The 27,868-nt window shown below is 38.4% G+C and overlaps 1 protein-coding gene across 4 annotated transcripts in view; it reads right to left on the bottom strand.

The window, feature by feature from the left end:
- The window catches only part of OXR1 (oxidation resistance 1), a 453,716-nt gene that overhangs the window by 273,348 nt on the left and 152,500 nt on the right, over window positions 1-27,868 (bottom strand). For 2 of the 4 annotated variants that reach the window (XM_019823026.3, XM_019823029.3), the window contains exon 1: window positions 11,304-11,344. The exons of the other annotated variants lie outside the window; for them this stretch is intronic. In XM_019823026.3, the coding sequence (XP_019678585.2) occupies window positions 11,304-11,329 (26 nt within the window). In that variant the 5' untranslated portion in view covers window positions 11,330-11,344. Of the gene's footprint in view, window positions 1-11,303; window positions 11,345-27,868 lie in introns of those variants that run through there. 4 annotated transcript variants of the gene reach the window in all.

Raw genomic sequence — 27,868 nt, 5'->3', positions numbered from 1 at the left:
TGGTGGTTCCCTGGTAAAAACTTTATGCCTCTACAATAATCCTGGCCTCAGGGTGTATGGGGGGGTGGAGAGCATAAACCCAAAAGAGGCAAAAAGTGACAGCCCAGGGCAAGACAATGGCAAGTGTCAGCCTTCCTCTGTTTCCATAGCGCAAGTAGTGTGCACCTGCACCTAGGAAATATCTGATTTGCTCTGGGGATGATTCTGGCTCATCTGTCAGTCACCTGTCTTTCTTAGGCCAAGGTACATGCCTGGTACTTTCTGAGCACAGGGAAGGATTTTGCCTTACAGTAAGTTTTTTCCTTAGCGAGACACAGTAAGGAGAACCCCAAGCTTTGAAACATCCTAGCAGAGTATATGCTTATTAACTTTTGTAAAATAATAGTTATAAAAATAGTTTCACCAGCAAGGTACCTATTTGTCCCAGGCATGAGGCACAGGGATTAGCCATTTTTAGAGAATATTTTTTAAAGCCTCTTAGCCACCATTAGAAATGTTTCTGAGACCAAGGCTACGAGGTGGCCCTATCACTTGACTTGGTATGGATGTTTTCCAAATGCTAGCAGTGGCATGCAGGAAAGAACCCAGGTCTTTGAGCCTCATTAGAATCCACTGTGCTCTCTTCAATGTAGTGCCCTGATAAGATAACAGGAGACAGAATATGTACTATGAGTCACGTTTCTTATACATAAAAAGATGATGACGGCATTCAATCTTGCACTTGGAAACTGATGGTGGCAGCCTCAGACAGTGCACTTAAAGTCTTTGCACATATTTCCAGGTGTAAAGAGATTCTCTGTGATCTATCCTTTGGGTCACTGGCAAGTTGTTGGAGGCACTGATTGAGAGTGCTGGTGTCAAAGGTAAATTTACACTAAGCTGCAAGTGACAGACTGGATCCACGAAGCAAGGACCATCTCTGCCTCGCCAGCCGCTGCATGACTTACACCTAGCTGCAAGCAGGCACTCGATAGGCGCTTCATGAGAAGTGAACAACTGTGGTAAGGTGACATTCAACTCCAGAGCTAGAGGAAAAGAGACACCTATGAGTGCTCTACCTCCCCTTGACTTTTACCATGCACAACACAGCTGGCTGGTGACACAGGGTGAATATTGAGAGTTAACCACGATGTCATTTTTCTGCCTGCCTTCAGTAGGTCACATGGAGTGTATTTTATCAAATTAAAAGATTGTTTTTAATGAAAGAAGAAATACATATTTTGGCAACTGATGTGACAGGAAAAACCTGGTGTGTATTAATGAGGTCATGTCATTATGGACATTAAGCTAAATGAACAGCAGCTATGCTAGGTCCTAGGCTTTTTAAGATACTGGCCCACCTTCTTCCTAGTGAAAGACTGCTGTGTAGGATAGAAAATGCTTAGCTAATTATAGATGGGGACAGGAGGAGAGACGATTACTCCTAACAGTTGGTGCCTCGAGCCCAAGCCATAGTAGTAGAAAGACAAGGTGTTTGGAAGGAAGTCATTATCTTGCTCACCTGAGTCCCAGTGCTTGGCACAGTGACTTGCTCACTGGAAGTACTGAGTAAATTCCTATAACCAATCACTAAATATCAAATGAGTAAATCCTAGTTAAAAGTGGAGAAAGACTGACAACTTTGATTGGAATTATCTAACAATGTGATAAAGAAAAGGTACCAATCAGATGTCTTAGCCACTTAATTAGGGGTCAGTTAGTGATACATCTTTATGCAAAATGAACTGAATAAATACTGCAATTTACAGGAAGAAACACACACACACACACACACACACACAATTTATTTATTTGGTTTCTTGGATTCCAGAGTCTCCATTCATCTCTTATCCCTGGTGGACATGGACTCTGATAAGAACCCAGTTGAAGGAGGGGCTGGGCAGAGAGATTAACAAGTTTCCAGAGGCAGTCAAGCAGCTGCCTCATCTACTGTGATGGGATCTGTCACAGATGGATGTTCTGGAGGTTACATAAGCTGCAAAGAAAAAATGCAGGTGAATCTGTGGTGTGGGGGAAAAATGGCTACAATAGCTCTTGAAATGGATTGTGTGTCTCTTTCCTTCAAACTACATTGATGCTATCAATTTTCAACATAAATATGTTATCGATAAAAATAAAACCAGACAATGGTACTAGATTTACTCAAATTCAATTATTTGATCATTTTTTCAAGTTTCCCTGTTACTGTGTAAATAACCCAATGCTTCTTTTTTTCTTGTAAATAATGTTTACCTGGATAGACTAGAAGAATCCCAGAAAATCCTTAATGAAAAGCTATTTAGGAAACATGAGCATGATCATATGACTCAATGAACAGATTTCAAAAACGTCAGAGGAAGGAGGAAGTGGCTATGGTATGGAAGCACAGGATCTGCAGTCTATTCCTGCTGTCTCCATCCTCTGGGTGACCTAGGATGACTCACATCTCTCTTTCTGAGTGCTCGCAGTGACTCAGTTGTTTTTAAAAAGTTCTCTGTTTAATTCTATATTATGCATAAATTATTTCCTCTGGAAAGCATAATATATGAAATGGTCTTCTTAGTTCCTTCTTCTATCTGTACTTTAAATGTGTTATTTTTTTAATTGTTTTAATGTTTATTTAATTTTGAGAAAGAGAGAGGGTGCAAGCAAGGGAGGGGCAGAGAGAGAAGGAGACAAAGAATCTGAAGCAAGCTCCAGGCTCTGAGCGGTCAGCACAGAGCCTGACGTGCGGTTCGAACTCAAGAACCCATGAGATCGTGACCTGAGTCGAAATCAGTTAACTGACTGAGCCACCCAGGCATTCCTGGGTGTACTCCAAGTGAGTTATTAACTCCCATTGTTTAGGACACTGAAGTGAAATGTCATTACATTTATAGCATTTAATAGTAAAAAAACTAATGATGAAAATATTGTAGAAAATAATTTTCAAAGTTTTGAATTATAGGACCTGACAACAAAGACTTTCACAGCCCAGAAGAAAAAAAATCTCTCTAGGAATTTGGGCATTAGTTTAGGTCTATCAGGAAAACACTAAATGTATCATCTGCAATATCAGATTCAGTGGATCATAATCTTAAAACACATATTCTCAAATTTCTGTGTAGGAATTATCCAGAATTCCAGGACTCAGAAGCTGTGGCCCCATACTGCACTTCTATCCAGTATCCCCTGTGAAAGGTGCAGGTTGGACCAGAAAACACTTTTAAGGGACACTATTCCAGGCGGTCATCACCTGTTTCTTTGTCAGTATCTCTTTGAGAGTTATGTTAACATCTATAAATAGAACGACTCATGGGTAACTTTAGGGATTTGGACACAGACTCGCTGTTTGACACTTGTTAATAAAATGAGAAGGCACTTTTAAAGGACAGGCATTTGACCTTGCCTAATGTTTTTATCAATAGACAATGTTTCAACTGAGATTTTTAAGTTTGCTCCTAAAGTTTCTAAAAATGCTTTTCATGGTCTTTTTAAGGCTCTAATCTCTTAATTTTAGTGCAAAAATTGTGAAGATGTGAATAACTGTTTATCAAATAGGTTGTAAAGTACTGCTGAAATGTACACAAATACTAGGTTAGTGAGATTTTGTTTGTTTTTTTTTTTAAAACATAGTCCTCAACCAATGAAGAACTTAAAGATTCTGATGAAAGCAAAATAACAAGTTCTTTGTTACATGATGCTGAGCAGAGGGCACCAGTCGTATCAAAGCAATAGTATCAGAAGTCCCCCCAGGACAACTTTGGATCAATGTTCTCTCACTCCATACCAATCCACAGTCACAGAGAGGAATGAGATATTATTACATCATATTTATTCAAGTTTTACTGAGAAAGAACTGTGTGCAAGCATCAAGAGCACAGAGAAAATTGCCACATAGCCAGTTCTTATCCTTGTCCACGGAGTCACAAAAAATGTAAGAAGTGTTAAAATAAGCATATACAAAATGCTCAGAGGGCACCAAAGAGGCAGAAACTGAGTCCATCTGGGGAAGCGAGGAATGCAGGTTTGGAGACGGCTTTTAAACTGGATCACAAAAGGCCAGTGTTGGCTTGAGAATAGACAAGTAAATTTCATGCAGAGTGAGTAGGAATGAATGCAAAAGCACAGGGCTGTAAAAGTATCTATTCCCATTCACAAAATCTCAAAGTCCAGTGAAAGAGTGTGTGGGATTGAGTGGAGGGGACACAGACTGGAAGGGTAGGCTGGACACAGATTAATAATAGCATGTATTCAGTCCACACACAATTCGCTTACTTCCTTACTTCATCAGTTCTGAGATGGATTTTATTCTTTTCATCTTTAACACCATATCTGTGAATGCATGTAACAACTTGCAAAGTAGATGCCAGCAGCTTGGAATAAGATCACTTTAAGAAATGTTTCAACACAAATACTCCTGTGAAATACAGAACAATCTTATGTGGAACAAAACATGGATATCAATGACTCAGAAAAGTCAAGCTTTGACGGCAAAGTTTTAAGAACCTCAGCTTAATTAACCTTCACTTATTTTGCTCATATTTTGCTTTTTACTTAGGTGCAAGAGTAATAGATAAAACCCCCTTTCCCCCCCTAAAAATGTCTAAAAAGTCTTTCAGGAAGAAAGAAATTAAAACTCAAAGGGATATAAGAAAGAAAGAACTGTGCCATAGTTTAATGTGCAGATTATTTTTCCTTAGTGGTACGTGAGAAATGTTGTGCTTTGTGATCACAGACATCTTAGATTTGCTAAAACAGGTTACTCAGCACGCGATAGCATGCCGAGGACGTGCCACACTGTGCCAGGCGCTGGGGCTATAATGATGAGCAAGTATGATCTGTTCCAAATCTCACATTGCTTCCAGCCTCCAGTCTTGATGCTGGGCTGAAAGCTTAGACTACATAGTACATAGGGAGCCCCCAGGGGGTTTTAAGAGCAGGAATGATGTGATGAGATACGTGTTGAAGGAACTTAGCTCTCTCGATGATATACAGGCTGCAGGGCAGGAAAGGAGACTGGTGGTTCAGGGACTAGTTAGAAAGATCTTGAAATCGTTTGTGTGAGATATAATGAGGGCCTGAATTAAGGCACGGCCACAGGCAGAGAAAGAAAGAGGATTTAAGCAACATGATTCCCAGTGCTCAGAGTTCTTGATCAGAGAAAACCAGCAGACAATTTAAACTGCCTTCACGCTGATGGAAATTCAGGATAGTATTCAAGAGCTATTTAATCACCAAACAGATTTTTCACTTTAAAAGCGGTATGTACACTTCGGCCTTAAATCACCCAACACCAAGGACAAGGCACTGTGATGAGCCCTAGGAAAACAAAGAATTGAGTCTTCCCAGGTGAAGGGGAGAGAGATCAACAGATGATGTGATTACCCCAGTGTGTGGTGTGCAGAAATAGAGAACTAAGGGAGGCAGTGGGAGAGCTCAAAGGGGAAGCACTGGCCAGAGGTGGGAATCAATCTCCAAGGGGGAGTCACATGGGACCAGATGCTTGTAGAAGCAGTACAAAGAGCCCACAAGGTAGGCATTGCAAGAAAGAGGGTTCTGGGTGAAGGTAAGCCTGTGTAAAAACAGAGCTGAGAAAGAGCAAAGCATATAGAGAGTAATTTTCAATGTATAGACATGCTTACTGACAGTGGTGAGAAACAAGGGGGCCTTTAACCCAAGGGACCTTACATCACATTAGTGTTTCAATTTCACTCTAGAGCACTATAGACCCACTAAAGGATTGCCGATATTTCCACTGAAATAGGTCTTTGAAAAATTTTAGGACTCTAAATTGGATTGCATATAAAATCAACCCTAAAAAGAGTTTTCAGCAAGTAACAAAATAAATGATAAAACGCAAGGGAAGAGATGACTAGTAAGTCCTATTAAAGTATGCAATTAATTTAAAATGCTTCTGGGGCACCCAGATGGCTCAATCGGTTGGGCGGCCAACTTGGGCTCAGGTCATGATCTCACAGCTCCTGAGTTCAAGCCCTGCCTCGGGCTCTGTGCTGACAGCTCAGAGCCTGAAGCCTGCTTCAGATTCTGTGTCTCCCTCTCTCTCTGCCCCTCTCCTGCTCATACTCTGCCTCTCTCTCTCTCTCTCTCTCTCTCTCTCTCTCAAAAATAAACATTAAAAATTTTAAAAATAAAATAAAATAAAATAAAATAAAATGCTTCTGAAAAAGCAAAGTGCTGGGAGCAGTAAACTGCTGACCAATTTAAAATCCTGTTTCTTTACAAGTCCAATTTCAAGGAATGGGTGGCTCTGTTTTCAGAATTATTCCATGATGCACTTTGATGTAATGGAAAAGGTGTCCATAGATACTGAGTGGTCTAAAGATCCTTTTTTGTAAAGACAGCAACATATGGGAAATTTTCCCAGTTTATTCAAAGTTTCTCTCATATTTCTACACATAGTATGCCTAAGGATATAAAATAAAAATGATTATTTTAACATCACCATGTTGGTTTACGATCATGTTTACAGAAAAGATTTAAAAATAGTGCTGTTTTTGAGTTCAGACTTACATGGATTTCACAAATTTAAGAAACTAGAAAGCCATATAAAATTTAGCTAATATCATCTTCTCTTTTGGATATATGTTTGGCATCCATGTTGTATCATTTTAAAGTTACCATCGAAGAATGAATGAAGTTCATTTGTCCTGAGTCTTTGATTACACACATGACCTTCTGAAAAAGAACTATCAAATGCTGATGGAGTCAGAGACAAGACCACGGTTTGTGTGCTTCACGCAAAAAACTGTTTTGAAATACGTGGCAGACTTTGGGGCCCCAAACTGTGTTCACAGCAGGCATCTAGTCCAGTGTACTCCCCTGCCTCACATAATCTCATGTCCTCATGTGGTTTTAGCTACTCACTGCTTGAGCATTGCAGCAGCCTTCCTGATGGTATCAACCATATTTGTTATTTACACGTGCGAGTCCATTTCACCCACTAACCTGTATAACTCTGAAGAACAAGAATCCTATTTTCTTCATGTTGGAATCTTTTTGTAACAAAAAGTCAAATGCCTTGCCAAAAAGAAGCTAAAAAAATCTATGTTGAAGTAAATTACAGATGCGTACAATACTTAACAATTTTTATTGCTAGTCTCAATAGATAGTAGCATTTCTAGAAAACAAAATTTCGTACTATATAAACTTTGTTTCTTAGTGACAGTTTTAATTTTTTTTAATGTTTATTTTTGAGAGAAAGACAGAGCACAAGCAGGGGAAGGGCAGGGAGAAAGGGAAACACAGAATCCAAAGCAGGCTCCAGGCTCTGTGCTGACAGCACAGACACAGGGCTCAAACCCATGAACCGTGAGATCATGACCTGAGCCAAAGTCGGACGCTTAACCAACTGAGCCACCCAGTCACCCCTCTTAGTGCTATTTCTGAATCATTAATGCTCCCACCAGCATACGTCAAACATCATCAGAACCAACATTTGAAAAACAAGGAAAACCATCCTATTCTGAATTAAAAATAATTTTCAGACAAATTGCTTTAATACTGGGGGGCACCTGGATGGCTCAGTTGGTTAAGTGTCTGACTTGGGCTCAGGTTTGGCTCAGGTCATGAACTCACTGTTCATGAGTTCGAGCCCTGCATCAGGCTCTGTGTTGACAGATCAGAGCCTAGAATCTGCTTCGAATTCTGTGTCTCCCTCTCTCTCTGTTCCTCCCCTGCTCACATTCTGCCTCCCTCTCTCTCAAAATTAAATAAAGATTTAAAAAATTAAAAAAAAAACCCGAACTTGCTTTGAAGTGAATGATTATGTGTACACAAACTTTCTCAAAATGTCAAAATTATAAGAACAAATCCTTGATTCTAAATAGTACATAAAGAATGACATGTTTACTGGACATGTTTACTTCGACATGTTTTCTGGATACGTTTTTGTTTCCAAGTGAGTCGAATTCATCTGTATAACTAAAATACATATTTACATTACAGCCAGCATATACACTTGTAAGATTTCCGATATTATGCGCTCTGAGGCAGCCCTAGACTCCAGATGGCCCAGAATAGAATGTTCAGAGTATCAGAGTATCAATGTTAAAACTAACATTCTCAGATGATTGTATTCTTGTCATCTCCAAGAACACATGCACACACACACACACACACACACACACACACACACACACACATAATACTAAACCCTGAGTGAATAAACACAATGTAAATTCTTTTTCAGACATTTAAGATGTGAATGGAGTTAGGCTCCACATCTCTAGCTTTGATGGGTCCCACAGGAGCACAAAGAATGTGTTACCTTCTCTCTCATTTCCCAATTCCTGATGGAACCAGTTCTCACTATCTTTGCTGCTTTCCAGAATACTGCCAGATAAGCAAACTTGCTTTAATTCTAGAAGCAGGAAAAGTTAAACAACCCAATGAGCTGCTTGTTCTTGAGAAATAAGAAAATGGAATTTTCTGAGGCACAAAGGAGAAACACTCATCATTGGGAAAAAAAAGAAAAAATATCCCTCTCAGAGCTCTATTAAATAGAAATACAAAAATATTTATGGAATAATTCTCCTAAGCTCACGAGGTACCAAGATGGCTTAGAGATGTCTATATGAAATACTGGTTGGTGCCACAGGAGGTGTGGGACTTTGTTATATAAACTGTTGCATCAGCCATGGGAAGGATATTCTTATAGAGAATATCCCCAGCAATGTGTTTATCTCAGAGCTTCCTGTCCTTGTTTATTGTTTTGATTGCTTTTGTTTCTCCTTTCCAATCCAAAGTTGAGGACTGCAATGATTTAGTGCATCTTTCTCCTATGAGTAAAGTTTAACATTACATGGACATTTCCTAATTTTTACATTTCCTAAGTCCTTCTGGTTCTCTTCAAGGAATCTAAACTTAAGATGCTACATACAGTCAAATATGATGATATCAATTACAGTCTTAAAAGTGATGGGAGCATTGAAATGTGCACTTGGGATGTGGCCAAGCATGATTTTTATCAAGTAATCAGTAATAAATTACAGTATTATGAGGAATGCCTTCATAATCACACCTTAGCTTTGGTTAAAGCATCTAGCTCATCTCACTATCAGGTGTCTATTTCAAACACTTAAAACAACTGATCATTCACTTATTCAAACATCCATCATAACATGAATAAATTATGGCATATCCATCCCATGAAATATTATATAGGAATGCAAAGCTGAGCTATAATTACACTGGCCTGGAGTACACATCACTCTACTGTGATAGGTAATTTAGTAAAATACCAAATTTCAGAGTAATGTTCATAGTATATTGTTATTTTTTGTTTAAAATATGTATGCATGTGGGAGAGTACACAGGTGTTGTTTAAGTCTGAAGAAAAATGTGGAAGGATATTCTTCACTGCCAGGAGAGTATTACTTAAAAAGGGGATGCAACATAATTTTTTCCTTATACATGTATATAGTGTTTTATTTATATGAATAAGAACATGTTTTGTAAGTGTGACTTACTAATGAAGAAAGTGCAAGGAGAATTTTTAAAAATTAATCTTGGGCTGAATATGTTCTAACTTTTCAAATTTATTAATTACCAAGCTACTATTGACCCTATTGCTACATTTACTAGTTGTGTAATGTTGGGATATGTATTTACTCTTTTTATACCTCAGTATACTGATCACTACAATAGTAATTATTACACCAATCTCACAGAAGTGGCTGTGATAACTGCTGATACACAGAAAGCACAGAATGTTCGCTTGTATTAAACAGTAACTGTCATCTTCTAATATAAGTGGTGGTGTATCTGGGGCTATTTCTAAAGAAATAATTTGCTAAAGTTTCTGGAAGACACCACTGGTTTTGTGACTAAAGCATGTTCTGTGTAACTACCTGCTTTTTGGCTCAGAACTTTGGATAGTTTTCCTCATTTAAATGTTGGCGAAAGGAAGGCAAGAACTGCAAGTATTTCTCATTATTAAACAGAGTCAAAAGTGATCAAAGGGATATCATCTGCTGTAGCGGGTTAATTCTTAATTAGGAAAGTTTACCTTCTAAAATTTCTTTTTAACTCAAGCAAAATCTATGTGCTTTTAATTAAGTTTCCAGATGATTGTGGTTTTCTAGCTTCCAAGATGCAAATTCATGGTCAACTATAAATATCAACCAGGCAGCAGAATGCTAATTAAGTAATCTAGTTAAACACTCGAGTTTCAAAAATTATGTCCTTTTCCCAACCTACCCCCTTGCAAACTTCATATAAGAAGAAAGAAAAAGCTTTAATTATTTCAAATAATGTAAGATAATTTTGATACTTGAATAATGTTAAAAATATCAATACTGTTGACTGCATCTTACTGAAATAAAGAAAAAGAAAATGCAGTCTTATAGCAAAAGGAGAATTATTATTATTATTATTATTATTATTATTATTATTATTAGTGAGTAAAGGGAATTTAGTTTAGTTCTGAGGGTGGGAGATGAGTTTCTGCACGTCTATGATATCCAATATTCTAAAAGATCCCATGGAGCACCTGGGTGGCTCAGTCGGTTAAGCGTCTGACTCAGGCTCTGTGCTGACAGCTCAAAGCCTGGAGCCTGCTTCAGATTCTGTGTCTCCCTCTCTCTATACCCCTCCCTGGCTCGCACTCTTTCTCTCTCTCAAAACTAAATAAACATTAAAAAAATTTTTTAAAGATCACATAGGCATCCACCACTGCCCAGAAACAACTGAAAAGCAAGAATATCCAACAGATTTCTATGTTGCTACACCTACTTCATTTTGTTCATTTAAAACAGAAAGTGCTCAGAAAGCTATTATTCTCAGAGAAACGTAAATAAAACTTTTCACATAATTTTCACTTTTTCAAGTAACTATTTAAAAATGATTTTAAATAATGTAGCAAGCTCAATACAACATACTGAAATATATAATAAGTGCTTACAATAGTTTTAATGTAAAGTAAAATGTATGATGATCTCCCCATGCCATTTAAATCATTTAAAGCATACAGAAGAGGTGTTAGTAACTGGTGACGCCGAGATAAAAATAGGAGAAATATTTAAAAATTACAAAGCATTATGGTTTTGAAAGGGATCAGATGTAATGGATATAGCAAACCAAGCAGGTCAGAAAGGTTTTCTCTTTCTATAGTACCTATGCCTTTGGCAGGCTGCCTTGTTCTTGGTCCCATTTCACCAGGAAACAAATGGCTACAGAAATCCATATGTTTGCTCCCATAAGCACAAAGATTTGATTTCCCACTTGCACAGAAATCAGAGATCAATTTGATAATGGAACTAGGAAATGTTTCTGCAATATAACAGAGGAAGTAACAACAGACAAAGCTGATAGATCCCACCTACCCTGGGCTGTTTTTGTCCTTCGTCATTTCTGTGCAGGTGAGCAGGCAACCTTATAGCTGTGTGGGAGCCCAGTCTGATCTGATAAGTGTTCTGTTACCTGGCACTTGATGTCTCACAAGCTCCACCCACACCTGCACCAAGGGCCAGTGGTTGGGGGAGGAGCCAGTATGCAGAAAAGCATCCGAGGAAAAAGGGACCCTAAAGTCCACACAGCAAGCTGTTATCCCCCATATAGAAAATGCCGTTTAGTAAGTACAAGGAAGCCGGGTGTTAAATGCAGTTGTTCTTCACTCATTTATGTGAGAAATATGCTTCTATGAGTGTGTTTTTCTTTATAGCATATAATTTAAACCATACAATAAGAAATATTAGTCAATGATAGGGAGCACTAAGGTGAAATTTCCTTGTAGCATACAAAGAAAACACAGAAACAATTTAGAGATAGTAGCAATATCAGACTTTTAACCACCAAAGAATAACATTGATGTCTACACCATTCTCATTATAATTCACTCACTGCATTCTTACTAAGTGCTAGGCATTGTGCTAAGTGCTTTAAATGTATTACTTAATTAATCTCAGTGGCCTGTGAGGTAGGTACTACTCATATTTTCATTTAACAGAAGGAAGAATGGAATATTTAGCAAGTTGAGGAACTTGCTTAAGGTCAAATAACTAGTAATTGGCAGAGATGGGATTTGAACTCTGCGTTTTAAGACTCCTAAGACTGACTTCCTGACCACTTTATCATATTTCCCTCACATTATTACATTACTTTCAGTAGATCCCTCAGGCCACCAGAACGCTCTTCCTGATTATTAAAAGAAAAATACTTAGATAAGATATATTTAGTGATTTAATGTGAAGCATTACAACAGATAAGCCTCATTACTGTTGAATTAAAACCCTCAAAAGGTTTTAAATGCCTTTAAATAAATATTTAACCTTTAATGTGTTTTCAAAATCTGGGGTGTAGATGATAAAATAATAAAAGTCAGCAACTCATCACCAAAAAAAAAAAAAAAAACAAAACAAATAATTCAATTAAAAAATGGACAGAAGACATGAACAGAGATTTCTCCAAAGGAGACCTACAGATAGCCAGCAGATACATGAAAAGATACTCAACATCACTCATCATCAGGGAAGCACACATCAAAACCACAACAGGATATCACCCCCCACCTGTCATAATGACTAGAATCAAAAACATAAGAGACTCTTAACTACAGAGAATAAACTGAGGGTTGCTGGAGGGGTGTTGGGTAGGGGGATGAGCTAAATGGGTGATTGGCATTAAGGAGGGCACTTGTGATGGGCACTGAGTGTTATATGTTAGTGATGAATCATTAAATTCTACTCCTGAAACCAATACTACACTGTATGTTAACTAACTTGAATTTAATAAAATCTTGGGGGCGCCTGGGTGGCTCAGTTGGTTAAGTGTCCAACTTCAGCTCAAGTCATGATCTCGCAGTTTGTGAGTTCAGGCCCCGCATCAGGTTCTGTGCTGACAGCATGGAGCCTGGAGCCTGCTTCAGCTTCTGTGTCTCCCTCTTTCTGCCCCTCCTCCACTCACTCTTTCTCTCTCTCAAAAATAAACATTAATTTTTAATAAAATCTTGTTTTAATAAAATAAATACACACACACAAGAAACAACAAGTATTGGAGAGGATGTGGAGAAAAAGGAATTCTGAAATGTTGGTGGGAATACAAACTTGTACAACCAGTATGGAAAACAGCATGGAAATTCCTCAAAAACTTAGAAATAGAATTACCATATGATCCAGTAATTTCACTACTGAATATATACCCAAAGAATATGAAAATACTAGTTCTTAAAGATACATGCACCTCTATGTGTATTGCTGCATTATTTAAAATAGCCAAAATATGAAAGCAACCCAAGTATCCATCAACAGATAAATGGATAAAGATGATATGGTATGTATATAATGGAATATTACTCATCCATTAAAAAAAATGAAATCTTGCCATTTCTAACAACAATGGGATGGATCAAGAGGGTATAATGAACTAAGTATATGTATATACTTATGAGGGTATATATGGGTATATGAAGTATATGAGGATATATGAAATAAGTCTGTAAGAGAAAGACAAATACCATATAATTTCACTCATATGCTGAATTTAAAAAAACAAAACAAACCAAGAAAAAAAAGAGAGACAAACAACAAAAACAGACTCTTGGGGCGCCTGGGTGGCTCAGTTGGTTAAGCATCCAACTTCAGCTCAGGTCACGATCTCACAGCTTGTGAGTTCAAGCCCTGCATCTGGCTCTGTGCAGACAGCTTGGAGGCTGGAGCCTGTTTCAGATTCTGTGTCTCCCTCTCTCTCTGCCCCTCCTCTAACTCTCTCTCTCTCTCTCTCTCTCTCTCTCTCTCAAAAACAAATAAAACATTTAAAAAAACATTTAAAAAACAAGACTCTTAAATATAGAGAACTTGTGGTTAGCAGAAGGGAGGTCAGGGGGCAGGGCATTGTGTGACATAGATGAAGGGGATTGTGATGAGCACTGAGTAACTTATAGAATCGGTGAAACAATATAACATTGTATGTTGACTATACTGAATTTACTTATTTATTTATTTAGCTATACTGAATTTTTAAAAAAATAATTACAATAAAGAAATAAAGTTGAAATGTGGAAGTACAATGAAAACATTAAGGCACAGATAGAGCAAATATGAAAACCAGATAATAAGATTCAAGATTCAAGCAGTGTAATGGGAAACAAAGATCCTTTCACACCTGAATAGGACTGACAAATCAAGGCAGTACGTCTCAGTATTTAAACAATGATCATAGTCATGACCCTGAGTTATCAGTATTTCTAAAGTCAGGAAAATGTGCCATACTTTTTAAAAAGCTGTCCTTCAAAGTTATTTTAAAAGTTATTTGTGCTAAACTGATCATTCTCATGAAGGTATAAATTCCCTTAAGAGTTTTTAAAAGCCCTCAGAACCTTCAATATAATGGATTCTCTTCACATGTTTGTTAAACAAATTAAAGGAGTGTATATGTAAAATCTGGAAAACTCTGAGACAGACAAAACATTAGAATTAGCGACATCCCTGCATTACCACTTAGGAGCAATCATTTGTTGAATTCCTTCTATAAGCTAATAACTTTGCATATGCCATTACTAATAAACAACAACACAGAAAAAAATAAATACTGGTATCCCTATTTTACAGATAAGGAAACTGAGATGTTGAAAATTTATGTAACTTACCCAAGTTCACAAAACATGTAATTAGCAGAGCCAGGATTCTAACTCAGAGTGCTTGATCCCAAAGCCTGGGATATCAATAGCTATGTATTAAATTAATTTCAGAATCAGTTTTATTCGATTTTATTTCAATTTTAAATATTATCCACGTGCTTAATCTTTGCAACATGGTCTAATATTTATATCTTCATAAAAGACAGGGAGATAAAATGTGTTTTAAATTCCATTTCATAGAGGATTACCAAAACTAGAATGGTTTTTATCAGTTGAAAATAAAAAGCAATCGAGTCTGGTTAAAAATATTCTGTACGGGGCGCCTGGGTGGCGCAGTCGGTTAAGCGTCCGACTTCAGCCAGGTCACGATCTCATGGTCCGTGAGTTCCAGCCCCGCGTCAGGCTCTGGGCTGATGGCTCAGAGCCTGGAGCCTGTTTCCGATTCTGTGTCTCCCTCTCTCTCTGCCCCTCCCCCGTTCATACTCTGTCTCTCTCTGTCCCAAAAATAAATAAACGTTGAAAAAAAAAATTAAAAAAAAAAATATTCTGTAAACATGGTCCTTAGATGTAAGGACCAGCATCAACAAGGAGCAGAAAGAGTAAAACATAGGTCATTTAAAGGATAGGTTGGGGTGGAATGAAAACTTAGGTTTCTTCCACCAAAAATCATTGCAAAAATTCAGTTTCTAAGTGGAGAAGCCCCCTAGGAGTTCAGGGAAGCATGAAATAGGATAGCCCCAGGGCATTTCCACACCTTGACTGGTGAAGAGAAGCAGAAATGAGAGCAGTGTCTTCAGACTACAGGCCAATCTGTTAGGGAGCCACATTTGCACACAACCAGGGGTCCTCCTTGCTGACTTCTGGAAGGCTAGAGTGAAGGGGAGATGAGCCACCTCTCATCACACTCCTACTTTTCACTCTCATCCATCTGCTCAGACTGGAGAAGCAAACTGTCACAAAGCCAACCTCCGTTTCACAGCCTAGGAAGAAAGGCCTCTGTCTGCTTCCCTCTGCACACGCTGGGGTTTGAAAATTATGCCCTGACTGTGGTCTGTCTTGTTAATGCTTCTATTCACCAGCACCCCTACCCCACAAGAAGTTAAGGCCAACTTGCTCGTAATGTAGGACCTAACCTGGTGCCACAAAACGATCTGGTTTTGCCACTCTACTTCAGGAGGAGCTGTTTTCACTGGCCTTTAAGAGAAGAACAGGAGTAAGATATCTCTTGCCAAGTGTAGAAATTTTCCTAAGGCTTTGCAATCTGAACAGTGCTAAGCTGTGAACTAATTAGCATGGGTGTCCTTTTATTTCTTTCCCGAACATTTTTAATCAGGTAAAATCTGCATAAGTAGACATCTAGAGTAAACTTCAAAGGTAAGAAAAAAACGTCTAAAAAAGGTAACAGACGCTGGGCATAGATGGAAATCAAGGAGGATGTCCAAGGATGTCCTTGGCAAAAATGGGGGGGAGTGTGCATAGGAGACAGGCATGGCAATAAGGCTGGTATTATTTCAGCACAAGCTGGATGTGGTGCCATCTGGGGTGCTGCCTTGAAACATGACCTAGTTAATAATGAGTACTTCCCAAACTATGGGCACGCGGCTGCTAGCTTCAGTGCCCTGCAGATGGATTCGCTGGCACTATGGAAACGCTAATGTTTGGACAGACTCTTGGAATTTAGCAGTTGGGCCTCATGATACTTTTCACAACCACATCGTTAGTTTGTCTTACCATGATTCAGAGTTCACCCTTCTTGGGTATTTAGTTACTAAATAAGCCTCTTAAATGACTACAGACTTGTCACCAGCCTGTGAAGTTCTACTAGAAATAAAATAGGTGAGATTGGGCTGTTTTGTCCAATGTGCTACGAGGTTCTTTAATAACAGGAAAGCAGGTGGATATTATCAGAACTGCTTCAGTAGTTGCGATTTAATTCCCTACAAATAAAAGCCTCTGTTGGCAGACTCACTAGACGAAGGATTTAAAAACATCAGAAAAAGAACTCTCCTTGAATTCCTAATGCCTATTGCCCAAGGTCATATCTAATGTATTTTATGTTTGTTCTTAAATATGTGATTTATATTAAATTCTCTCAATGCTAACATTCTGTATGGTGTGTATAGATGGTGGGGATGTGTGTGTGTGTGTGTGTGTGTGTGTGTGTGTGTGTGTATACACATAAAGTTTCTACAAAAATTTTGGAATTAAACTTTTGAGATGGTAAGTTCCTTTTTAAAAACTCAAACAAGGATTGGGGAGCCTGGGTGGCTCAGTTGGTTAAGCGTCTGACTTCAGCTCAGGTCATGATTTTGCAGTTCACAACCTCAAGCCCTGCATCAGGCTCTGTGCTGACAGCTCAGAGCCTGGAGCTTGCTTCGAATTCTGTCTCCTTCTCTCTCTGCCCCTCCCCTGCTGTCTGTCTGTATCTCTATCTCTCAAAACTAAACTATATTTATTTAAACTAAGATCAGCTATAAAAATACACAACGTTAACAGTCATACTTGGAAATGGTATGAGTTGGGAAGGTGTTAATTATTTTTATACATTTAACCTGAGGATAATAATTGATGGAAGGGTTGCCTGGGTGGCTCAGTTGGTTGAGTGTCTGACTCTTGATTGCAGCTCAGGTCGTGATCCCAGAGTGATGGGATCAAGCCCCACATCGGGTTCCACACTAAGTGTAAAGCCTGCTGAAGATTCTCTCTCCCTCTCCGTCTCCCTCTCCCTTTCCCTCCCTCCCTCTCTCTCTCTCTCTCTCTCTCTCTCTCCCTCTCTTTCTCTCCCCCATCCTCGCCTCTCTCCCCTGCTCACTCTCTCTCTCTTAAAAAAAATAATAATTGATGAAAAAACATGGATCATTTGGTTAACATACTGTACTGGTATTTTGATTTCAATGTAGTACTACTTTATATTTTGATATGTTTTCCTAAGATGAAACATAAACCTTGATTTTATTACTATTATTTTAAAATTCCAAGTCTTTTCAATATATTTAACTGCCTTGGGGTGCCTGGGTGGCCCAGTCAGTTGAGGGTCCAACTCTTGATTTCAGTTCAGGTCATGATCTCAGGGTTGTGGGATCAAGCCCCACTTCAGGTTCTGTGCTGGAAATGCAGCCTGCTTGGAATTCTCTCTCTCCCCCCCTCTCTCTGCCCCCCTGACTCACATGTGCATGCACTCTAATAAAATACACACACACACACACACACACACACACACACATTTAACTGTCTATATCAAAAGAGTTAATAACTATAAACCAAATCCAATACTTTCCTAAAAGGAAATAGAGGAGAGTAGAAACTTTGGACAGTAACCTATTCATCAGGAGTCTGATATTTTTCATATGTATGTACAGGCCTAAGGTAAAATTTACCAATCAAATTGTAATGAGTTGGAAGTTATTTTACCATCTAGTACAGAAAGAAATGAAAATCTCTTTTTATTCTTAACTATACACCTGTAATCGTTCATTAGTAAAATCAGCAGTGCTTTCATCATGTAAGGAAAAGAAAATCACATTTTCATTAAAGATTGTGCCAATTGCCCTATGATATTTATTAGTACTAAGGACAGTTGTGCAGTGGTACCTAGGACATCCCTGAGCACAGCTGCCCAGGAAATGCTGCACACTTTTCTTCAGAGCAGAACCTATTCTACCGTAGTTTTTAGGTGTGGGTGAAGGTGTAGGAATAAACCAATCAATTATAAATCTGTAATATATAGACAACACTCTGGAGTTTGAAAACTGTTCTTCACTTTGGAAACTACCAATGCAGTTCCACTGATGAAGTGCACCACTATCAGTCCCCTCAATGGAAGAGACAGCAGATATTTTCTCCATTTTACTGAAGCTGAAATAAAAAGTCAATAGAGTGAAATTTTACTCATGCCTCCAAATGATAATTGGCCACAATAAAACCTCACTTATTCAGCAACTTCAACTATCCAGAACTCAGAGGCTGATTTACAAATTCACAAATTCTCAAAGACTTTATCCACAGGAGTGTTCTGTGTGCAGAACTTAATTAGAACCGTACATATAATAGAACAGATCAATGAAACCAGGAACTGGTTCCTTAAAAAAAATTAATAAAATTGTAAACTTCTAGCAGGACTTACAAAACGAAAAAGAGACAAAGAGACAGAGAGATCCTAAATAGGTAAAATCACAAATGAGAGACGAGAAATAACAACCAACACCACAGAAATACAACCAATTATAAGAGAATATTATGAAAAACTATATGCCAACAAACTGGACAACCTAGAAGAAATAGATGAATTCCTAGAATATAAATAACCAAAACTGAAACAGGAAGAAATAGACAACTTGAACAGACTGATAACCAGCAAAGAAATTGAATGAGTAATCAAAACACTCCCAACAAATAAAAGGTGAGGACCAGATGGCTTCACAGGCAAATTCTAAAAATTTAGAGAAAAGTTAATACCTTTTCTTCTCAAACTATTCCAAAAAATAGAAAAGGAAGAAAAACTTCCCAATTCATTCTATGAGGCCAGCATTACCCTGATATCAAAACCTAGATAAAGACATCACTAAAAAAGAGGACCATAAGACCAATATCCCCGATGACCACAGACGGAAAAATCCTTACCAAAAGATTAGCAAATTGAATCCAAAAACATATTTAAAAAAATCATTCACCACCATCAAGTGGGATTTATTCCTGGGCTACAAAGATATTTCAGTGTTTGCAAATCAATCAACATGATGGATCACACTAATAAAAGAAAGGATAAGAACCATATGATCATTTCAATAGATACAGAAAAAGCATTTGACAAAGTATAACATCCATTCATGATAAAAATCCTCAACAAAGTTAAGTTTAGAGGGAACATACTTCAACATAATAAAGGCCATATTTGAAAAACTCATAGCTGACATCATCCTACATGGGGAAAAACTGAGAGCTTTTCCTCTAAGGTCAGGAACACAACAGAGATGTTCACTCTCACCACTTTTATTCAACATAATACTGCAAGTCCTAGCCACAGCCATCAGACAACAAAAAGAAATAAAAGGCATCCAAATCATCAAGGAAGAAGTAAAACTTTCACTATTTGCAGATGGCATGATACTATACATAGAAAACCTAAAAGACTCCACCAAAAAACTGCTAGACCTCATAAATATATTCAGTAAACTCACAGGATACATAATGAATGTACAGAAATCTGTTGCATTTTAATGCACCAATAATGAAGCAGCAGAAAGACAAATTGCACCAAAAATAATAAGATAACCTAAGAATAACCCTAATCAAAGAGGTGAAAGATCTGTACTGTGAAAATTATAAAACACTGATTAAAAAATAATTGGAAAGGACAGAAGTAAATAGAAAGACATTCCATGCTCTTTGGAAAAGCAAATATTGTTAGTGTCTATACTACCCAAAGCAATCTATAGATTTAACGCAATTTCTATTCAAATACCAACAGCATCTTTCACAGAACTAGAACAAACAACCTTAAACCTTTTGAGGAACCACAAAAGAACCCAAATAACTAAAGTGATCTTGAAAAAGAAAAAGAAAGCTGGAGGCATCACAATTCTGGACTTTAAGTTATACTTCAAAGCTTTAGTAATCAGGGCGCCTGGGTGGCTCAGTTGGTTAAGTGTCTGACACTTGATCTCTGGCTCAGGTCATAACCTCATGCTTTGTGAGATGGAGCCCTGCCTCAGGCTCTGAGCTGACAGTGCTGAGCTTGCCTGGGATTCTCTCTCTCTCCCTCTCTCTCTCTCTCTCCCCCTTCTGCACTCACATACTCTCTCTCAAAATAAATAAATAAACATATTTTTAAATGTCAAAACCATATGGTAGTGACACAAAAATAGACACACATATCAAGAGAACAGAATAGAAAACCCAGAAATGAACCCACAATCATATGGTCAATTAATCTTTGACAGAGCAGGAAAGAATGTGCAATGGGAAAAAGGCAGTCTGTTCAACAGATGATGTTGGGGAAAACTGGACAGCAACATGCAAAAGAATGAAACTGGACCACTTTCTTACATCATACTCAAAAATAAATTCGAAATGGATGAAAGACCTAAATGTGAGATCTGAAACCATAAAAATCCTAGAGGAGAACACAGCCAGTAACTTCTTTGACATGGGCCGTAACTTCTTTTTAGATAATGTCTCCTGAAGGAAGAGAAACAAAAGCAAAATTAAACTACTAGGACTTCATCAAAATAAAAAGCTCCTGCAAAGTGAAGGAAATAATCAACAAAACTAAAAGGCATGTATGGAATGGGAGAAGATATTTGCAAATGACTTATCCAATACAGTTAGTATCCAAATTATAGAAAGAACTTATAAAACTCAACACCCAAAAAATGAATAATCCAATTAAAAGTGGGGCAGAAGACATCAATAGACTCATATGTGGAAATTAAAAAACAAAACAAGGGCGCCTGGATGGCTGAGTCGGTTAAATGTCTGGCTCTTGGTTTCGGCTCAGGTCATGATCTCACAGTTTCCTGAGTTCGAGCCCCATGTTGGGCTCTGCACTGGCAGCATGGAGCTGGCTTGGGATTCTCTCTTTCTTCCTCTCTCTCTCTCTCTCTCTCTCTCTCTCTCTCTCTCTCTCTCTGCCCCTCCCCCACTCACACTGCCTCTATCTCTCCCAAATAAACAAATAAAATTTTAAAAGATAATAAAAAATAAAAACAAAACACAGAAGCAAAGGGGACAAAAGAGAAAGACAAACCAAGAAACAGACTCTTAACTATAGAAACACACTGATGGTTACCAGAAGGGCAGGGCGGGTGAGGGAACAGGTGAAATAGGTGATGGGGATCAAGGAGTGCACTTGTGATGAGCACTGGGTGATGAATGGAAGCGCCAGATCACTATCTTGCACACCTGAATCTAACATAATACTGTATGTTAACTCACTGGAATTTAAATAAAAACTAAAAGAAAAGAACTAAATGTAAAACTGTACTTTTATTAATCTCAGAGGCATGGCTATCTGGTTTCAAGTGGTTTGTTCCTTCTCCCGCTGAGGTTTGCAAGATGCAACTCACAAATGTTTGGATGGCAAGTCAGAAGGTGGTTGAAGTGGGCGGGGAGTCCCTATTAAAGGCCAGCACATGCGTAACTGCTATATGGGAAGAGTCCGGAAGAAATGGATTCAGAAAGCACAGTGGTTTAGAACCCCAGATGTAAAAGCATTTGTCAGAAAAGAAAATTAAACTAAATAAAACAAAACCAATTAAAAACCTACAAGAATAAAAAGCCAAAGATATAAATACAATTTTGTTTTAAAAAAATTTTTTAATGTTTATTTATTTTTGACAGAGAGAGAGAGAGAGAGAGAGAGAGAGAGAGAGAGACAGAGCATGAGCAGGGGAGGGGCAGAGAGAGAGGGAGACACAGAATCCGAAGCAGACTCCAGGCTCTGAGCTGTCAGCATAGAGCCCGACGTGGGGCTCGAACTCACAGACCTCGAGATCATGACCTGAGCCGAAGTTGGATGCTAAACCGACTGAGCCACCCAGGCGCCCCAATATAAATACAATTTTCAAAAGCAAATGTCTTCTAAATATTAACAACAACAATGCAATCAATGCAATTATCATTACCCATTCTTTAGCTCAGGGTGGGATTCTAAGAACCTTTTGTGTATTATGTCATTTAATTATCTCAACAACAACAGGAATGAGACTTTTATTAAATCTAATTCAAATATAGGTGTGACTGAGAGAGAAGTCATGTAACTGGCCCAAGTTCACATGGCTGGTAAATTAAGAACAGTGCTAATCCAAGTCCAGATTCATCAGACGGGTTAGAGGGCCCCACACCAACATGCCGTACCTCTGGCCTCCTATCTCAAACATGCTATCATTTATTGAATCTGAACTGTGGCACAGGTAGGCACTGTTAAGCACTTCATAAATATCATTTGATTTAACACTTACAACAAACCTGTCAGCACAGCATTACCGTCATCTCCATTTTGCAGATGACAAAGCCAAATCTCTCCGTAGTTCAATAGTTTGCCCAGCCAGAAAGCAGAAGACTCAGGCTTAGGATCCCACGCTGGTGACTCCAGAGCCCTTGCTCGTTACCCTTGCACTGTCTGCTTTTCAGTGTGAGGGTCCAACAATACACTAGTGGCATCCTAACACTCTTATACTCAGGCAGCGCCAGTTTAGTGGCAGTACTTTGGTCATACAGCCTAAGTGTACAGATGAGCGCCTTCTTCGGAGCAGGACAGTCCTGAGTTAGAATTCCGCTATTTACTCTCTATGACCCAGGACAAGTTACTGAATCTGAACTGGCCTCCTCTGAACTGAGGATAATAAAACCCACTTTACATCACAGCCCAGAAAAGAGTAGGTGCTTGGTATTCTCCTACCCACAATGTGGAGTGCAGACCTGGTGAAAAATGGGATTTATAAAACATTCCTAGTTCCTAATCTGGTCAAACAGAATAGCACTATCCAACAGCCATATAATATAAGCCATACACATAATTTTAAATTTCTTAGAATGCACATTAAAAAGAATTACTTTCATCAATATTTTATCTTACCCAGTGCATCCAAAATACTATCATTTCAACATGTGATCAATATAAAAATTATTAATGAGATATTTTGCATTCTCTTATTGAATCTTGGAAATTTCGGGTGTATTTTTCACGTACAACACATGCTGACATGAACTAGTGGTTCCTGTACTGGACAACATGATAACATGAAGACATGATGATTGCTATGGTTTGTGATGGGTTTCTCAATCCTTTTCTTTCCTTATTTTAGTCCATTCTGGATATGGGCAATATCAGTCTACAATCTAGTCCTTGTGTACCCACCTTCATCTCCTACGTTACCTCTATGCTGACATTCATGGAAGCAATTAGATTCACCGTTATTACAATCTATGTGTAAACAGTCTTCAAAGGTCTGAACTGCTCAATAAGAAGCTGAATGCTCGAAGTACTTTTGTGTCCTATTAAATGGCGCCTTGTATATGCTGACTTTTATATTTATTATATTTATTTATCTTTCTCTTTGCACACATCTCTCCAATTAAATGATAGGTCCCTTAGGGCTTTTCTATGCATCATTACAGCCCTAGCTTCTAGTACAATGTCAAACACATACTAGACAATCAATGCATCTTAGGGATGACAGATGTTCTTGAGAAGTCATCTTGCAGCCTTCACCATATCCACCACAGTACCTTGCCATAGATGCTCAATTCATTTTGTCTAAGTGAATGAATGTTGCTATACTGGCAATTCAGTGTGAAAACATAGCCACCAAAGAGATTATGTAAGAGGGTTGTAGGCAGTCATTTCAAAAAGAACCTCATTTGCCATCCCTCATTCACAGGGAGCTTTTATCAGATTGGGATCATAAACCTGGGTTTCTGGTTCCTAATGCTATACTCTTCCTACTAATTTATATTATTTCTTTCTGCTTACATTCTTCTGCTTAATTTCTCCAAAGGGGAGAGTACTACTCCCAAAGTAGAAGGTCGAAGACACTGAACTAAAGATTGTTGAAATGCCAAAGACTATTTGAATTGGTGGAAGAGATAGAAAATAGTAGTGTAGCCCTAAAATGAAAGGTGAGGAGAAAGCCTATTCTCTGCTAAAAATCCTTTATTTTGGAGATGTAAATAGGAACATTTATCCAATGCAAAATATACTATGAAACATTCCTTTTTTTTTACCTGAAGTTTAGAAAATGTCTGTCTTCTAGAAAAAATATTTCCCTGTATGTTGATAGCCTTGTTACTTTTGTTAAAAGATATCACAACTACACTGATGCTTTTAAGCGCCATTTCCTTAACAAAATGGCATAGTTTTTCACAGAAGCACCAGAAATTGAGAAATTATCTCACAATGAATTTTTAAAAACAATTACCTGGAGATGAAGAGATCAGTGTAAAGGATAGGAGAAAGTGCTTTGGATCCTTATATATTTGGGTTTGAATCCTGACTATGCACTTACTGCTACCGGATCAAAGGTACATATAATGGACAGATATTTTATTTTGTTCTGCTCACCAGTCATCTCCTTTAGTGGGCGGTGGGTGGTGGGGGGTGAGGGGATGGAGAGTACAACGTATCACTTCCCTTCTCTCCATGAGGTTTGAGTTGTGGTTGACCCCGTGTCTCTGCCCCGAAGGGAGCATGTGATTCAGGCCCAGTCAATAAGAAAAATAATATTCAATTCCAGAAATGTGTAGGAACTGTGAGGAAATAGGCATGGATGGTCTGCTAAGGACTGGTGAGCAGGAAGGATGTAAGCTGGCAGCTGTTGGAAGCCACTCAGCCACCTTAACAGGCAAGGTAATGTGTGAGGTAGCCAACAGAGAGGAAACCACAGCCAAGAGATGGAGAGAGGGAGATCAGGTCCTTTGGGCTCAGTCATGATGGAAGCCAGTTCTATCCCCCAATCTTTACAGGAATCATTAATATCCAGGTTTTCTGTCACTTGAAATCATAAGGTCATGACAAAAACTATAAGTTATCAAACATCTCCTAAGCTTATATTTATTTTTTTAGTGATAAAACAGGCACAAATCACCCATTTTATTAGGCTCTGGTGAGAAGTAATTGAAATTATATTTGTAAAACCCTAGAACATAGTGGGATGCACTCAGTCAACGGTGGCTGTTTGATTTTAAAAGGGGTAGAAAGTCAGGTAGCTAACCATTTGAACCTAACAAATTATGTTGGAAATGTGGATATCCTACTCACCAGCAATGCAAATTTGAGCAAGACTACATAGTCTCATAATTCAGCTTTCCAAATCTGTAAATTGAGAATAATAAGATCCATTTGATAGAAGTGTCAAGCCATTTAGAAATAACATATGTGGGTGGCTTAGTTGGTTGCACATCCAACTCTTGATTTCAGCTCAGGTCATGATCCCAGGGTCATGGGATCGAGCCCTATTTCAGGCTCGGCACTGGGTAGAGAGCCATCTTAAGATTCTCTCTCTCTCTCTCTCTCTCTCTCTCTCTCTCTCTCTCTCTCTCTCTCTTCTGTCCCTCTCCCCCACTCTCTCTCTCTTTCTCTAAAAAAAAAAAAGAAAGAAACAGAAACAGAAAAAGAAAAAGAAAAAAAAAGAAATAACATATGCAAGGGCTTAGCTAACTGCCTGGCACATGACCAGCAGTCATAAAATGATAGCAATTGTTTGTTTTTATGCCAATTTCAATAATTACTAACTCCAATATATTTTATAGGACAAGCATTATAAATAGTATCTGTTTTCTTTTTTAGACAGAAAGTCATGATTATTTTAAATTTTTCCTTGGAGAGAAAAAAAACGTCACGTGGATTTCCAAAAACAACTGGTGTGATTTTAAAACGGATGTAACATCCAGAATAAAAGAGTAAAGCCTCACTTTTCTCTTAATCGATCTAACCATTTTGGAACTTGATTTTAGGTTTAGGTGTCTGCAGGATATGGTTGGTCCTGCAAAAATGTTCAACCACATCCTAAAAAGCAGTGAATGATCAGAGCACTGCAAGGTGAAGAAGTAAGTCACATGAAGGATGCTTGTCGTATCTGGGGCTGCTGAGCCTAGGGAAGAGAGGAAGGGGATGAGATAGGGCTTCACACTGCAGAGGTGAAGACAGGATGGTTCCAGATGACTGGACAGCAAAGCAAAAGAATGGAGAGATCGTTTCTCTGTTATTTCGAGTCAAAATGTACCTACTTTCCCTAGCTTTGTGGTTACTTCTGCGCCCTTCACATCCTACATACAGAGAATGTACAGCTCTTCATCTGGGACATAAATCCATACGTACGTGTCCCCAACATGCTTATAAAGTCACACAAACATACATGAATCATTCAGGCTGTTACAAATGTTAAGCAGATGTACTGATATTTACCAGAAAAAGGTAGTTTCCTTTCACAGGATCACAAATCCACACGATTGAAAGTAATTAGGGAGAACACCTGCCTGAATAACTTATAAGCACACATTAGTAAATTATGTCGTAGTTTCTGTGTTCAAGTAGACTCTATAAATAGCAGTAAAATTCACAAGTAAGTCATTGTTACCAAAAAGAGTCCTTCAGGATCTGCATTAGTAAACTGAAAATAAATGTAATTTGCAAAGAAAATATTGTTATGTACATGCAAATGGGGTCATGTACAAGAACCAATGTCTTCTTTACCCTAGACTTTCTAAATTCAATTAGTCAGCAAGTCATTAACACTCCACCACTACATATATATTAAAAATTTGGCTTCTTTTTCCCACCAATATTATCACCTTATTGGTAGTTCTCCGCTGAGGCCAATTTTACCCCCACCATAGATATTTGGCAACGTGTGGAGATACTTCTGGCTATTACAACTGGACAGAGAGGTGGGTGATGCTAGGGAGATTTTGTGATAAGAGGCCAGAGATGGGGCTAAATATCCTATAATTCAGAGCACAGCCCCCTAACTCCTCAACAAGGAACGGTCTGGCCCAAAACGTGAATAGTGCTGGGGTTGAGAAATTTTGCTCGTATCTAATTCACTGATGCATTTTTCTCCTCTGCCCCACCTTTACTCCTCTTCAATACTTACTCTCCCCACTAATGGTCCCTTACAATACACTTTCCATGCAGTAGCCAGAATGGTCATTAAAATATATAAATGTATAACAGAAAACATATATATTGTGTATACTTATTATACTGTACAGGTTGACCCTTGAACAACACAGGGTTAGGGGAGCTGATCACCTGTAGTCGAAAATTCATGTATAGTTTTTGACTCCCCCAAAACTTACCCACCTTACCAATGACATAGCTAGTTGATTAATAAATATCTGTATGTTTTATGTATTATTCACTGTACTCTTAAAATAAAGTAAGCTGGAGGAAAGAAAATAGTATTAAGAAAATCAGAATGGGGCGCCTAGGAGATTTAGTCGGTTAAGTGTCCAACTTTGGCTCAGCTCATGATCTTGTGGTTTGTGAGCCTGCATCAGGCTCTGCACTGACAGCACAGAGCCTGCTTGGAATTCTCTCTCCCCCTCTCTCTGCACCTCCCTTGCTTGTGGTCTCTCTCTCAAAATTAATAAACTTTAAAAAAAAGGGGGGAAAAAGATGAAAACTTTAAGAAAAAAAAGAAGACCCGCTGTTCTTTGAAAAAAAAAAAAAGAGAAAATCATAAGCAAGAGAAAACTCCTTTACAGTATTTTACTGCATTTATTGAAAAAAGTCTGCCTAGGGGCGCCTGGGTGGCACAGTCGGTAAAGCATCCGACTTCAGCCAGGTCACGATCTCGCGGTCCATGAGTTCGAGCC

The sequence above is a fragment of the Felis catus genome, chromosome F2 (assembly GCF_018350175.1).
Source record: "Felis catus isolate Fca126 chromosome F2, F.catus_Fca126_mat1.0, whole genome shotgun sequence".
Lineage (NCBI taxonomy): Eukaryota > Metazoa > Chordata > Mammalia > Carnivora > Felidae > Felis > Felis catus.
The sequence above is the reverse complement of the archived record's forward strand: the minus strand, read 5'-3'. Positions and strand labels throughout refer to the sequence as shown.